Source organism: Lepidochelys olivacea (genome assembly GCF_965140295.1).
Source record: "Lepidochelys olivacea isolate rLepOli2 genome assembly, chromosome: 8".
NCBI classification, from domain to species: domain Eukaryota; kingdom Metazoa; phylum Chordata; order Testudines; family Cheloniidae; genus Lepidochelys; species Lepidochelys olivacea.
In genome coordinates, this window is record NC_140418.1 from 64204591 (window position 1) to 64221598 (window position 17008).

The 17008-nt window shown below is 41.7% G+C and overlaps 1 protein-coding gene across 4 annotated transcripts in view; it reads left to right on the top strand.

Annotated features, from left to right (window-relative positions):
* Positions 1-17008, top strand: part of CRB1 (crumbs cell polarity complex component 1) — a 159207-nt gene that overhangs the window by 57203 nt on the left and 84996 nt on the right. For all 4 annotated transcript variants that reach the window (XM_084636292.1, XM_084636293.1, XM_084636295.1 and 1 more), the window contains exons 3-5: positions 5188-5383; positions 9143-9282; positions 14190-14372. In XM_084636292.1, the coding sequence (XP_084492418.1) occupies positions 5188-5383; positions 9143-9282; positions 14190-14372 (519 nt within the window). The remainder of the gene's footprint in view (positions 1-5187; positions 5384-9142; positions 9283-14189; positions 14373-17008) is intronic.

Below are 17008 nucleotides of genomic sequence, written 5' to 3' on the forward strand. Positions count from 1 at the left end.
GGTACATTAATATTTAATGCAGAGACTAAGGCTATGTCTACCCTGCAGAGTTTTGTCACAAAAGTTATACTGCTTTAATTAAACCACTGTTGCATGTCCACACTATGCTCCTTGTGTCAGCAGAGTGCATCCACACTAGAAGCTCTTGCATCAACACCGAGAGCAGTGCACTGTGGGTAGCTATCCCACTGGCTGCAGGGTGCTTTGGGAAGGGTTTGCAATGCCTCATGGGGCAGGTACAGTGTCACATGATGCAGGTTTCTCAATCCCATCATTCCATGGGCATCCTACTAGATTGCCAGCTGCTTTTCAACTAAAGTGTGTGTGTGGGGAGAGTGTGTGACAGAGAGTGTGAGTGTGGGGGGAGGGGAGAGACAGAGTGTATGTTGGGGGAGAGTGAGAGAGTGGTGGAAATGAGAGAGACAAAGCATGTCTTGGGGGAGTGTGTATGTTGGGGGAGAGTGAGTGTGTCAGCATGCTGTCTCTAAGTTCAGACAGCTGCCGGAAACAACTAGTCGTGAGGCAGGGGAAGGGGGACACCCGCGACATCAGCCCCCACCTCCCTCTCTGGCGCTGCACAGCAGTCTCTTTCTCTCTCTCTCTCTCTCTTTCACACACACACAAACACCACACATCTGCCCCTGCCAGCAGCTGTGTTTCTAGTGCAAAGGAGAACAGGAGGATTCCACATTAATGATTTGCTCTTTGTTGCAGGAGCTGAGAGGCAAGCTCAGCTGTCAGAACTTCCCAGAGCTTTGAAAGGGGAAGGGTGCATGCCTGCAGGGCAGCTGAGTTCAAAACAGTGAGCAGAGCAGTCACACCAGGCATTGTGGGATACTAGGGGAGGCCAGTTATGGTGATATAATGAACAGCAGCATCTACACTGACACTTTGTCACTTTAAGTTTGCCACAGAAAGCTTTATGCCTCTCGTCAAGGTGGTTTTATTTTGTTGCTGAAACGGAAGAGTTTTGTCGCCAAAAGTGGCATTGCACTGTATCCACCTCCACTGTTTCATTGCCAAAAGCTGCCTTTTGGTGACAAAACTCTGCAGTGTAGACAAGGCCTAAATGGTGCTGATGCTATGTATTTCACTGATTCTTTTGGCAGAGCTGGGCATGAGTCTGGAACGAAACTTCCCCAAGGTTCGGGTATGTTCAGATCTGGAATTTTGTATGTTCTACAACCTGGTTTTAACTCTGACCATTGATGGAGGCTATAGAAAGCTTTCCAAAGTTATCTTAGCAAACAGGGGACTATGACAAAACAGACTATTTGTCCAAGGACTATTTTTGGTTTTCTAATCAAGCCTTCAAAATGCCCTTGAAATGTCTGAATTACCCCTTATCACACACAAAAAATAATGTTTTAAAATGCATTATCTTTATATTGTAAATGTTGCCATCTCCTGACCCTACATTAATTTTCTTCCTCTCTGTGTCTGGCTGCACTGTAGCATTTTGGTCCTTTTCAGAATCATATCTCTAGCAACAATTTTTTTCCAGTGGGAGTTTCCCATCATATAAGAAATATTAATGCGCTTTAAAGTCATGATATAAGGCATGCTGTTAGGGTTGATAATTACAAGCAGGATACTTGCTGAAAGTGATTTGATTCATATTGTATGTGCCTGTCTGTGGAGCTCTCAAATGCCACAGATTTGAATACAAAGACACTGCTATTTCGTCTGTGAGCAAATGGCAAGGAGATAAGCAGCTGGAGATCAGAGCACTGCACTATTCTCACTGCTGCTTCCAGCAAGATGAGTACAGACAACACCTATCATAGCTAAAATGAAGCATACAGCCCTTCTGGAACTAAAGAAAAAAAAGCAGCAAGTATATTTGTGGAGGGAATTAGGATTCTATGGGCGGTATTTGTATGATGTTTGCAGAGACTATAAAACATGTTCTTGTCATAGCAGCACAGGCCTGGCTTCTGTTCGGGGCAATGTCATGAACTTTTGGTGTGACCCTGGGTAAAACTTGAGTCATTCAGGCTGATAGCTTGCAATCCTGCTCATATTGACTTTAATAGTGGAGGATCAGGCTGAGGTGGCATTTCGAGATCCTTGAGTAGGTGCTACCAAACCCCTAGTCATTGCTACTATCACTAGCTATTGAATCAAATGTGATTTTAAAATGGACTTAAATAAAAGGAATTTATTTATTGTTTTGCAACAATATTTGTGGTGAACCTTTGGTTTAACTGGGCATTGGGCTGAGTCAAATTCAGCCCAAGATCAAAGTTCAGCAAAAACAAAAGTCAACAAACTGTAAATCTCAGCAAGCAGAAGAGTGTACATGAAAACTCAAAGGCTGGGACCACTCTGAGGGAAATCTCCTTCTATTGCTCTAGTCCTGGTCCTGGCAATGGTGGGAGCACTGGAGTAGAAATGCTGCCGGTGTTATCATCACTATGTCACCAAAACTCACGTAGAGCTCCTACCCTTGCTAGCACCAGCAAAGTCACAACAGTAGTTGAGCACAACTAAGCGATTTCCCTGAAATCCTCAGTGCAGACAAGGTCACAGCACTGTGCATCAGGGAACAGAACTGAAACAAGAAGGATGATCTCACCATCAGCTGGCTGCGTGAAGAGCCACAACAATAGCCCAATCCCAGGTGTCTGCCTCCTCTGTATCTAGGCATGGCCACACAAGGACTGAAGAGGCAAATGGAAGACAAAAGGAACTCCAGTCATTGATGAGCAAACAAGGGATTTGTTTTACCCCAGGCTGTTGTTTTAAATTCAAGCCCCTGCATTGGTAGGTAATGGGGAAAACGGCCGAAGGCTCCACCTCACGCAAAGGACAGCCATAGTGTGGCTGAAGAGCGGAGACCACACTCCATCCTAGTGCCTCTACTGGCATTGGCTGCCTGAAAGGGAGCAGGGCGAAGGAGGGGCAAGTGTGGAAGATGGAGCATAGCATGCCCTCTCCAAGGGTGATGTAAATGCTACACTGGTGTATGCTGCTGGGGAGTCCCCACAAGGATTCTTACCCCCTGGCACACATTGCATCTCCCTCCAAGATGCCCATGCAAGCATCCAGGTCATACTCTAGGCCAGCAGCATTAAATCAAGATGTAAGCAACATGCCCCCAGGGGTCACTGAGGATGGAACATGGTCTCTGCTCTTGAGTCCTTATGCCCCCTTCTGGAATTCTAATGTATTGGGTGACACCAAATATCATGAATCAACAGGAACTCCAGTACTTAAGGGAGTTAGGTGACCAGCTCACACTGAATGCCAAAGGGAAGTGGGTACTTAAGTCTCCTAAGGCCCCTTTGAGAATTCCAGCCTCGATTCTCAAGAGACAAAATCCACATTGGCTTCAGTTTTCAACAGATGAGCGATGCCCACAAGCAGCAAGAGAGAGAACTTTGGAATTATAGATAGGTAGGTGATCCGATACATATACATTAAGGCCCTGATCCTACTGCTACTGAAGTCAAAGGCACAGAACTCCCAATAACTTTAGTGGTTCAGAATCAAGGCCTACAGGCCCAATCCTGTTTCTATTGAAGTTAATAGAAGTTTAGCCTTCAGTTTAGACGTGAGTGTTGTTATTATTGTGTTGTGGTGGCACCCAGATATCTTAATCAGGACCCCACTGTGCTAGTCACTGTACCCACAATTAATACAAAAAGACAAAGAGCATACAGTCAAATCATATGACAAGGGAGGTGGATCAAACAGGCAGTGAGGAAGGGAGAATGACAAGGTAACAGTAACACAGTTATGTTGGGTATAAACCCATGGCCTCAGCACACCAATTATCTAGCCTGGCAAAACTGTGGGAGCAGGAGCAGACTTCAAGTGCTAAAACAGGCAAAGTTTGTAATTTGAAAATAGATGGGCTGAATCCTTATCTGGTGTAAATTGTCATAGTTCTGATTTGCATGAGCTGAATATCTGCCCCAAGGTTGTTGGTTTTTTATGTACCTGAAAAATGTGAGGAGCAGCCCTAATTTGTACGTGAAGATTCCATAGTCTGATTTAACAGTTCTTAACACACATATCTACACCACAAGTAAAACCACGTTGTGTTTAGGGACACCTTTTTCTAACACACATTTTATTTCTCATGCGGAATGGACACTGTCACTATGTTAGAATTAATAACAAAGGTCTTGACCATGAAGGCTGGATTCTGAACGAGACCAAGCAAGACAGCAAATTGGATTTGGACTTTGACCTTCCTCACCCCCTACAAAAACATATGCTTTCTCTGAATTACTGTTAGGAGCAAGGAAGCATTTAATTTTTCTGCAAAGCCAAACAAAGGGAACACTTTGTAGATGTTGCTCTGGGTGCCAGATTTTCTTATTTTTATGCACTTCTAATTTAATTTATTTAAATAATAAATATTATTTTTTCTGATGGTTTTAACCTGCCAACTGCAAGTGTTCTGCCAGCTACAATATCGCCACTGAATAAATGTGAGTTGCCAAATTTGGATAGCAAAATCACAGTTTTCAGTAGAATCTCCTGCCCTCCATTTAGCTAAGAAGAAAGCAATAGTGCTAAAAAGGTATTTTAGGAGAATTTCCTGCTCAAAAGAAAAAGATAACTTAGCAAATAATACCAGCATCCTTTGGAATAGGTAGAAGAGACTTTCTTTTAACCTGCATGGTATCCTAAATATGGGTAAACAGACTTCAGAGTTGAGCTAACTTTGCAGAACATCCCAGAGGAGCTGTTACAATACTGTATTGTAACAGCTCTTCTGTTGTCAACAAGATATCACACACACCAGCGTATTTATGAATTGCCAAGGCAAAGACCAACACAATGAGACAATCTTCCAATTAATTCAACTAACTGTAAGGCCTACCAATATTGACAGAGTCCCTTTAAGTGACTGGTTCCTCACAAATGCTATTAAATACAAATGTAATTGTAACATGGTGTAAGTAATCTGAAAATTAAAGGGTTTGGTTTCCATGTGAATAGTTAAATAATAAGATGTGATTGTAATTATTCCTTGTGAATGAAAGCTGTTCTGTTCTCTTCTGTAAATTCCCCCAAATCTGCAAAAATGTAATCTTGCAATCCCTACTGAAGAAGCAAATGATTTTCTAAAAGAGATACTTGCTTGAAGAAAGCTTACATAAATATGACATTTAAAGTGTTCCCAGAGAAAACCTGAAGAATTAACACTTTGCTAAACTTTTTTTTTTAAAGGTATAAACTGTGAGCTGGAAATTGACGAGTGTTTGTCACAGCCTTGTCTAAATGGTGCAACCTGTCATGATACTTTGGGTAGCTATTTCTGTTCCTGTGCACTTGGATTCCTAGGTGAACTCTGTGAAATCAACATTGATGAGTGTGCCAGTCAGCCATGCCTCAATGGAGGGCAGTGTATAGATGATATCAATAGGTATGTATCCTAGATATAGGGTAACTTATACACAAGAAGGACCGATGCTCTGTAACTTGAACACTAATAGGTTGAAATAACATCTGGTTAGCTGAGTTGTCAAATTGTTGATTTCATTTACTAAAAGAGGACCCAATCCTGCACTGTCCTGAGTGCAAGTTTGGGTGCATTAAGAAATGCAAGATTGGGCCCAGAGCTGGTAAACCAATGGGAGTCTGCTGCAAAGACTGATTGCTAGGTAGACTCCTCATATTTGTAACTTTACAAAGTGCTATTTAGTCAGCGCTGCACAACTATTATTTAAAGGTGAATGCTGCACCATTTTAATGAAACAAATCTTGAAAATCATATTAATTTGCCAAAACTTCAGTTTCTTAATCAAGATGAGGACATGTACAAAATATAACATGTTGGCATTGTTCAGCTGTCCACTTTGAAAGAATAGAAACATTAAAGAAAAGTGAAAGACAGGGTAATAGTAACCATAATAATAGACATCACTAGAAAATGTGCAAGACATTTTGCAGATATATAAGGCAACAGATCCTTGACCCAAAGAGCCTACAGTCTGCCTAGATAAAGGACAGGAAAAAATAAGGAAAAGGGACATGACTTACAAGCAAGTTCCTTTTGCTGAAATTAAATGATCCTACAAGGAGATTCAAGTGCAACCCAGGCAGGCCAAAAACCAGGTCTCGGCTCTTTGATGATAGCATTGCATACTGTACATGTGATTCCAAAAGAGGGGAAACTGTGCAAAAGTAAAGTCTATATTATAGAAGTTAGGCTGGAAAGATTCAGTTAGTTCAGCTAGGTAATTCCTCTGTCAGTACTGGATTGTTCCCTACCATGTGAATTCCAATTCTTAAGGGGCTATTTTGAAGGTACCAGTTATAAAGAAATCCATCAGAAGAGCCATGTCATCAAGAGCCTGGGCTTGACTTTAATTCACAAGAGGAGAAAGATCATGTTCCAGCAAAGAACTTTTGCACCACATTGCAACATTACGCTAACCTTGTAGAATTCCCTTTCTGTAGTCCTGAATGACTCTGAGCAATACAAAGCAATTCTCCATTTTCCAGTGCAGTTCAAGCATAGTGGAGTGAGAGAAAGAGGTCGCCTTGCATCTGACACCCACTCAGCAGAATCATTTAGAAAGCCTGAGACCTTTTGAGGGCACACACATATTGTGAGCAGCAATAATGCTCATTCTAACCAGACCAGATCACACTCATTTACCTACTGGAGACCAAAACTGTGGCACATGTAGGAATGCTTTGAAGTGACTGATTATACTGCAGTGTTTCTGGAGGTCAATTTGGTAATCATAATGAAAAAGGATCTGCACCCTAATTACATGAAAAAGGGGCTTGGACAGCAGAGCAAATCTGAAATATGAAGATAGGTAGCCAGTCAGTTTCTGCCATCCCTCATCTTATTAAGATGTTTGAGTTAGAAGAAAGCTTTTATTCGTCACATCCTCATTTCTACTTTCTACCTCATCCTGCAGTGAAGTTATAATCCTTTGATGGGACAATCTGCTGCTATGAACATGAGTGTGAAGTCACATATTTAGCATTATGAGCTATTTATTCAAACACTAGGCCAAATTCTGCCCTAATCTTCAGTCCTGAAGCCCTATTGCTTTCAATGAGGTTACATGGGTGTAACATAGGGCAGAACTTGACACACTGGGCCCAACTCTCTTCTGAAACCAGTTTTAAATTTTACATTGACATCAGTAGAGCGTCTGCTAATTTACACTGGTACCTAACCCGCACCCACAAAATACCAATATGTGTACACAAAAATTATAGTTGTGTGTGCTCAAAGGACCTGATCCAAAGCCCATTGAAAGCAATGGAAATACTTTCAGAGGGATTTGGGTCAGGCCTAAAATAAGCACTGCTATGGACAAGTGGCTATTTTGCACATTGTGAGATCTGAAGCAGGGTGCCTCCAGAAAGATCGGTCTGGTGGCCTGTTTAAGCGTACACCAATGAAATCACAGCCCTCTGCACTAGGAGGTATGGGTGCGGAATTTAGAGTCTCACTGGGCTTTCTATCCACCCTGCCCTCCTTTTATTAATTATGCAAACCAAATCCTATATACAAGTTAACTTCAAGGATTCCCTAGCAAATCATTGCAATGTGTAACAATTGCGTGTACATGAGAAATGGGTACATATGCAGATTTGGCAGTGCAAGCAACGCTATTTGAAAATTCACTGTGACTTCATTTCTGGGTCAAGGGAGAAGAGAGGATGGGCTAAACACAGATCTTCACCAAGCAGAAAATGTATCAAGGAAACATATGAAAAACTAACAAAAGAAATGACATTTTTCTGTTCTGAGAACACTTTTAAGAGTTCCTCTCAGGCTGAAAAATTATATAATTGATCAGAGAAGATCTTCTCACCTCACATTTGACTTCCCAAATTCCATACACACTGGACCAAATTCATCCATGGTCTAAGTCCACATGCCTATTGGTTTTAGCGGTGTTACACACATTACGAATGAATTTTCCCCATTGTGAATTTTTTTCCCTACCATCCAAAGAAATACTGTAGAATGTTAATACTATAGTAGAAATGTTGCATTATGCTCTGGTGTTCAACAGCACTACTTGCTTCTCCAGAATAAGGCTTTGGAGTTAAACCCTGACATCAGAAAAGAAGTGTAGTCTTTTTATCTCAAGGCTAGAGATGTCATGTTCAGTCAGAAGTCTTCATGGTTTTAATTGCACAAAAGCCAAGGGATTTTTTTTCAAAATAAAGGAAATTTAATATAGTAGCTGAATTAATTTACTTTCTGATGACATACACAGATCCTCTGTTCTTACTAGATAAAGATGAAATGCAAATCACCCCAACAAGCATATTATAACTCAGCCATTTTGCAGAGGCCTGTCGTTTTGTATGACATGTGTTGCATTAGGTGATTGGATCATGCCAGAAACATAGGAAGTATGACATATCACGGTGCGATTACAAGATACTATGTGTAATGTGACACAGTTGGCATTTCTGAAATCAGCACAATGGATTAAAAAGCAGGCACTATTGATTGCCTGCAAATAGTTCACTACTGCACATATTCAGATCTCATCTTCAAGCACAAGCTACTTTATTTCTGAATAGAAAACAATAGCACTGTTGCCAAGTTAAAGAGATATTAGTATTATTTCTCTTACAATATCACACAGAGGCCTCATTGTAAGAAGCAGTCCCTGACCTGAAGAGCTTATAGCTTAAATAGACCAAGCAGACACAGGCAAGTATAAGAAAGGAAGCATCGTTATCTACATTTTATAAATGGGGAACTGAGGCACCAAGACTTGCCCAAGGTTACACAGGAAGTCTGTGGTAAATCTAGGGATTGAACCCAGATCTCCTGAGTCCCAGTCCAGTTCCTTAGCCAGAAGACCCAAGGCTGGGAAAACAACCCTTGTTGAAAGTGTTATGAGTGTGTCATTTAGGCTTGCAAGGCATTGAGCTGTTACATAATAATAAGTACTGTTATTATTTATTTCCCATGGTGCCCACAATGTGCTAGGTGCTGTACAAACACAAGAGGAGGCACAGTGCCTGCCCTGATCTTTCAACTTTAAAAAAGCGTTTTCATTTTAAATGGGTCATCTCAGCACAGGATGCTTTAGAAAATGTTTCCCCTGTAAAAGCACTTCAGTCCAAAGATCATATATGAGTCATCATTATGACTTCTAGTTGGCCTCACTGTCAGCCTTTTGTATTGTAGGTATAGCTGCAACTGTACCAGTAGTGGATTTACGGGCCTGAACTGTGAAATCTTAATTTCCTTATGCCAGTCACAACCATGCCACAATAATGCTACCTGTGAGGACAGCGCTGAGAATTATACATGCCACTGTTGGCCAGGTAAGCTCTGTATTCTCTTACAAGCATCCATAGAATATCACGGTTGGAAGGGACTTCAGGAGGTCATCTAGTCCAACCCCCTGCTCAAAGCAGACCAATCCCCAACTAAATCATCCCAGCCAGGGCTTTGTCAAGCCTGACCTTAAAAACCTCAGAGGAAGGCGATTCAACCACCTCTCTAGGTAACACATTCCAACGCTTCACCACCCTCCTAGTGAAAAAGTTTTTCCTAATATCCAACCTAAACCTCCCGCACTGCAACTTGAGACCATTACTTCTTGTTCTGTCATCTTCTATCACTGAGAAAAGTCCAGATCCATCCTCTGTGGAACCCCCTTTCAGATAGTTGAAAGCAGCTATCGGGATCCCCCCTCATTCTTCTGTTCCGTAGACTAAACTATCCCAGTTCCCTCAGCCTCGCCTCATGAGTCATGTATTCCAGTTCCCTAATCATTTTTGTTGCCCTCCGCTGGATGCTTTCCAATTTTTCATCATCCTTCTTGTAGTGTGGGGCCCAAAACTGGACAAAGAACTCCAGATGAGGCCTCACCAATGTCGAATAGAGGGGAACGATCACATTCCTCGATCTGCTGGCAATGCCCCTACTTATATATCCCAAAATGCAATTGGCCTTCTTGGCAACAACAGGACACTGTTGACTCATATCCAGCTTCTCGTCCACTGTAACCCCAAGGTCCTTTTCTGCAGAACTGCTGCCTAGCCATTCAGTCCCTAGTCTGTAGCGGTGCATGGGATTCTTCCGTCCTAAGTGCAGGACTCTGCACTTGTCTTTGTTGAACCTCATCAGATTTCTTTTGGCCCAATCCTCTAATTTGTCTAGGTCCCTCTGTATCCTATCCCTACCCTCCAGTGTATCTACCACTCCTCCCAGTTTAGTGTCATCTGCAAATTTACTGAGGGTTCAGTCCACACCATCCTCCAGATCATTAATGAAGATATTGAACAAAACTGGCCAGAGGACCGACACTTGGGGCACTCCGCTTGATATCAGCTACCAACTAGACATGGAGCCATTGATCACTACCCATTGAGCCTGACGATCTAGCCAGCTTTCTATCCACCTTATAGTCCATTCATCCAGCCCATACTTCTTTAATTTGCTGGCAAGAATACTGTGGTACACCGTATCAAAAGCTTTGCTAAAGTCAAGGAATAACACGTCCACTGTTTTCCCCTCATGCACAGAGCCAGTTATCTCATCATAGAAGGCAATTAGATTAGTCAGGCATGACTTGCCCTTGGTGAATCCATGCTGACTGTTCCTGATCACTTTCCTCTCCTCTAAGTGCTTCAGAATTGATTCCTTGAGGACATGCTCCATGATTTTTTCAGGGACTGAGGCTGACTAGCCTGTAGTTCCCCGGATCCTCCTCCTTCTCTTTTTAAAAGATGGGCACTGCATTAGCCTTTTTCCAGTCATCTGGGACCTCCCCTGATCACCATGAGTTTTCAGAGATAATGGCTAATGGCTCTGTAATCGCATCCACCAACTCCTTTAGCACCCTCAGATGCAGCGCATCCGGCCCCATGGACTTGTGCTCATCCAGACTTTCTAAATAGTCCTGAACAATTCTTTCTCCACAGAGGGCTGGTCACCTCCTCCCCATGCTGTGCTGCCCAGTGCAGTAGTCTGAGAGCTGACCTTGATCGTGAATACAGAGGCAAAAAAATCATTGAGTACATTAGCTTTTTCCATATCCTCTGTCACTAGGTTGCCTCCCTCATTCAGTAAGGGGCTCACACTTCCTTGACTTTCTTCTTGTTGTTAACATACCTGAAGAAACTCTTCTTGTTACTTTTAACGTCTCTTGCTAGCTGCAACTCCAAGTGTGATTTGGCCTTCCTGATTTCACTCCTGATGCCTGAGCAATATATTTATACTCCTTCCTGGTCATTTGTCCAATCTTCCACTTCCTGTTAGCTTCTTTTTCGTGTTTAAGATCAGCAAGTATTTCACTGTTAAGCCAAGCTGGTCGCCTTCCATATTTACTATTCTTTCTACACATCGGGATGGTTTGTCCCTGTAACCTCAATAAGGATTCTTTAAAATACAGCCAGCTCTCCTGGACTCCTTTCCCCCTCATGTTATTCTCCCAGAGGATCCTGCCCATCAGTTCCCTGAGGGAGTCAAAGTCTGCTTTTCTAAAGTCCAAGGTCTGTATTCTACTGCTCTTCCTTCTGTCAGGATCCTGAACTCGACCATCCTTTAAAGCAGAAATGTCCTCACTTCCCTCAGATACAAGAAAACACATATCTACTGTCATAAATATAAAGGGAAGGGGGTTAAGAAGCTCTGATACAATACTATAAAATCCTTTTACCTGTAAAGGGTTAAGCAGCTCAAGTAACTTGGCTGGCACCTGACCAAAATGACCAATAAGAGGACAAGATACTTTCAAATCTGGGCTGGGGGGTAGAGGCTTTGTCTGTCTGTCTGTGTGATGCCTCTGCTGGGGACAGATGAAGAAAGCAAGCAATCCAACTCCTTTAGAGTTAGTAGGTAATCTAGCTAGAAAATGCGTTAGATTTTCTTTTGTTTTTGGCTTGTGAAATTTGCTGTGAATGTGTATCCCTGTTTTTGTGTCTTTTTGTAACTTAAGGATTTGCCTAGAGGGATTCTCTATGTTTTGAGTCTGACTGCCTGTAAGATTATCTTCCATTCTAATCTGACAGAGTTGTTCTTGTATTTTTTTTGTTCTTCTAATAAAGTTCTGTTTTTTAAGAATCCGATTGGGTTTTTAGGGTCCTAAAAACCCAAGGCTGGTCTGTGCTCATCTTGTTTATTCTCAAGCCTCCCCAGGAAAGGGGGTGTAAGGCTTTGCGGGATATTTTGGGGGAAGAGTCTCCAAGTGGTCTCTTCCCTTTTCTTTGTTACGTTGCTTGGTGGTGGCAGCATACTGAATCCCAGATACGGGGAATTTTCTGTCTTGGGAAAGTTTTAACCTAAGCTGGTAGAAATAAGCTTAAGGGGTCTTTCATGCGGGTCCTCACATCTGTACCCCAGAGTTCAGATTGGGGAAGGAACCCTGACACCTACATACATTTAAAAATATTGTTTGTGACCAGCCTTGGAAAGTGTTCCTGGGAGAGAACCTCAGTATAGCTCCATTGGCTTCAATGGAACTCTGACAGTTTACCCCAGCTGAGGACAGATGTCCCCATATGAGGTCAAAATGAACAAAATTACAGGTCTGTGTACTCCACAAGTACAAAGTATTATTAAGTCAAGTCATTAGCACAGTTGGAACTATAATCTGGGGTTTACTTCCCAATCGCATGCTTAATTCATCAGCCCATGGGACATGGGAACTGTTGCTGCTGCCGCCGCCAGGTTTTCCGTCTTCACAAAAGGGACTTTTCGATTGAAATGAGAACCCTGGTGCTCCCACACAACATGTTGAATGCTCCAGCTGGAAATAAATTGAGCTATAAGTGGATTTTGGAAACCAATCTCCTGTGGTCCTCTGAGCGCAGGTCCTTACAGGTTAGAACAAGGGTCAGCACACAGGGTGCAGTTTCAGAGTCACATACCCCTTCCTGCAGCCATGTCCTGCTAAACTGAGGAACTGCTTCATAGTCAGTTGTTTGAGAAAACACTTCTGCAACCCCAGACAGGATGCAGACACTATAGTTTCCAGAGAGACTCATTGTGGTTAGTCTGTAGGCTGGTAGATTGTTTTCCTGCTTACTACAGTGTAGTGGGAGCTCAGATAATAAGGTGATTGTTGCATTAGAAATGCATCAATTTGACAGAATTCTTAGAATTATGCAGGATTCTCAGGAATAACAAGTCTTTGCAATTCTGTAGCACCTTCCACTCAAGGAGCTAAAATCACTTTACAAATATTAGTTTATTTGGCCTCCCTACACTCCTGTGGAGCTTGCAGCCAAGCCAAGAACATGTTTCCTGATTCCCAGTCCTTTGCCTTAATCACAAGACTACCATCCTTCTTTTATATGCCCTGCTATTTTTGAAATGTGTATACAGTTGAACTGGCATTGAGGTAAAGCTGAGGGTTCTTACTTTTCTCTCTTCCTTGGGAGATTTTAGAATCTGAGTGGTTTCTTTCTAGTCTAGCTGCATCTGCTACTTGCTTATTACCAAGGTGTAAATGATGTATTTGGAAAAACCGAACCAATAAAACAGAAAAAAGCAATGGTTGGAAAAGGCCAGCTGCTTCCAAGTAAGGCTCCTCTTAGGCAAAGAATACTAACTGAACAAACAGGCATGTAGAAACTGAGAAAAGCGTGGAATAGTAATGGACAACACTTAAAGGTTTGTTGGAAGTTAATCACCTCAAAGTGTGGATGCTTACTGTAAACATTTATAACCTTTTGGGTTTGTAAAATTTGGCAAAAAATGTTATAAGAATCATCTCTTTGTCCTTAGTTTACCAGTACTTCCTTCTTCTAGTTAGTACCATGAAAATATCCCCTCTTGCTGTGGATTTTTGGAACCATAAAACAGCAGCAGAAAGAAAACAGTTAAAACAGAAAACATAAAAAGGCTTAACTGCACCTTTTGAACCACATAGGGCATTCAGATCCATGGTTCCAGTTTGACACATTGTAAAGTTTGATTCCAGATTTATCCATGGTTTATAGTGCTCAATATTTTCAAATCCAGAATGTTGGTTCTGACTACTCTCTACCATCACACTGGCCATGGAGATTGTTTGATGATGACACATTCTTGTTGTGGAATTAAGGGAAATTAAAGGAGGAATAATATTCTCTCAGGTATTTGTTATGAGACTACAATTTTGGAAGTAATATTTTCCCCTGGAGAATTGAAACTTTTACAACACATCTTAAGTGGCTTACTTATCCAGGGAGACTCATATGTTTTTCAAGACTGAGTCAAACACCTGATTTCTGTTCCACAGGGTATGCAGGTTCCCATTGTGAGATTGATGTAAATGAATGCAGCAGTAATCCGTGCTTCTACGAGAGTGAATGTGTGGAGCGGTCCTGGACAACCTGGTATGGACGTATTCTAGAACTGCCAGCAGATTTCAGCTACAACAGAGCATCAGGTTATGTGTGTAATTGTCGCCCAGGATTCACAGGTAAACCTGTTGGGAAAAACTGAAGATATAATCTGTTACAGTATCCTATGGTTTAGAATAGAGTTACATGTTGTATAGGCGACATAGTGCAAAGGGTCCCCCTGGTGGTCATAGTAAATATGGATTTTTAGCAGAAATATTGAGGGCAAGGCTCCCAATTCTACAAGATAAAAAAAGCTGCCACACACTTCAGTGACAAAGCTACTTAAGAAAAGCATCAGGCTACTTAATTTAAATGAATGGGTAATTACCGAGGGACTACTAATTTATTAAAAAAGGAGTTGTGAGGGTAGCAAGTTACCAGGAGTTGCTAAATTTGATATCCAAACCAATCCCTGAGCAAGGAGACAGAAAGAGAGACTTTGTGTCTTCTGCATTTTTGTGCTTGGAACACTGTTGCTCTTATTGCATGAGTTTGAATTTTACTAAAAATTCCTTTTGGTAGGGTCTTCTTTTCTCATCTGTTTGTGGATCACTGTGCACACTTATAACATTCCACAGTGGGCATTTTTGTAAATCAGACATGAAGTAAAAATTCTACTTGACAAGTTTACAATTTCTCTCTCAATCTCTGCAATCCTAATGCACTCCATATTGTAAAATCTAGGTATCAGTGGTAACCCTCCCTCACAATGACCCAAATGCAACTCCGTTGATACATGTAACATGTAAGGCACTGGTGAGCTTCTACATCTTAAATGAAAATTAACTTCAAAGGAGTTTGTATGTTTAATAAAAATCTTTTAGTGATAATCATAATTCTATAATAGAAAGGTAGGTCTGTCCTGAGATTTATGTTCAGTTATCTAACGTATTAATCCTTTAAAAAAGCCCAGCAGTGTAAGGCTATGGATCTACAGTCTGGCCCTGTCAACTCCACTCTCCTATTCCCCAAGAAAAAAGAATGAGTCTTTAAAAACAGAAGGGATGAATTTTACCTATCTTCAATTTGACATTCCGTTCACCTCCTGAGTGGTTTATAAAATCTGCAGTGTCCTCCAGCGGGTAGCATGACTGACCTCTCTGACTCAGCAGGTACAGAAAATGATTTTTCTTCTGCAATTCTCTTCCTCTGTCTGTCTCTCTGGATTTTGGATGGCTTTCTACAGAGTGGTCATGTGAGCCTAAATGATTCTGCTCCATTCTTTTCCCTTAACTATCCTTCCCTGTCCTGTCACCAAGTATTGCTATTGCACTTTGTTCTGTCTGAGGCATCCATCCCTCCCCCTGTATATTCAGCACCCTCACTCTCCTCCCAATCCCTCCTCTATCACCTTGCATCCCATCCCCACCGTGCATCCCTCAGCTCTCTGTTCCTCCCTGATTAGCCTACTTTAAAAATTCACATACTGTTCAATATGGCTCCCATTATTGTTCTTTGGTTTAACCTTCATCCCTCCCTTCCCTACCACTCTCTTTTGCCTGTTCCCTTCTGTCAAGGTTCCTTCCCCACTCCGAACTCTAGGGTACAGATGTGAGGACCTGCATGAAAACCTCCTAAGCTTACTTTTACCAGCTTAGGTTAAAACTTCCCCAAGATACAGACTATTCTACCTTTTGCCCTTGGACTGCCACCACCAAACGTTTATCTGGGTTTATTTATTAGGAAAGCGTTGTTTGGAAATGTCTTTCCCCCCAAAATCCTCCCAACCCTTGCACCCCACTTCCTGGGGAAGGTTTGGTAAAAATCCTCACCAGTTTGCATAGGTGACCACAGACTCAAACCCTTGGATCTTAAGAACAATGAAAAAGCATTCAGTTTCTGGAAAGAAGGATTTTAATAGAAGTAAAAAGTAAAAAAGAATTACCTCTGTAAAATCAGGATGGTAAATACTTTACAGGGTAATTAGATTCAAAACACAGAGAATCCCTCTAGGCAAAACCTTAAGTTACAAAAACATACACAGACAAGAATATCCATTCTATTCAGCACAGCTTAATTTCTCAGCCATTTAAAGAAATCATAATCTAACGCATTTCTAGCTAGATTACTTACTAAATTCTAAGACTCCATTCCTGTTCTGTCCCTGGCAAAAGCATCACACAGACAGACTCAGACCCTTTGTTTTTCTGCCTCCTCCCAGCTTTTGAAAGTATCTTGTCTCCTCATTGGTCATTTCGGTCAGGTGCCAGCGAGGTTATCCTAGCTTTTTAACCCTTTACAGGTAAAAGGATTTTTCCTCTGGCCAGGAGGGATTTTAAAGGTGTTTACCCTTCCCTTTATATTTATGACACCTTCATATGTCAGGTTTGCCTGATTGAGGCTCTGATTTTGCCAACCTTACTCCCCGGGTAGTACCACGAAAGTCAATGGGACTACTTACAGGGTCAGATACTGCTCAGTATGAAGAAGAATCCAGCCCTTACATCAGAAACTCTCTAGGGACGGGACAGTATATTTTGTATTCTCTGTAAAGTTTGGCATTATGTGAATGTTTAACAACAATAAATAATAATAGTTGCTGATATCTGCTCTGTGGCCTAGATGACATTGGTGCTTGGCAGATACTCTCTTCCCTACAAAAGCTTTGAGCAAATGCTAAGTCTATTGCACAGCTGTATAATTCCTGTGTAAGTATATGCAATATGGGCACATGGAATATAACACGTTTTCAATAGTTAGGATCCTAAATCCA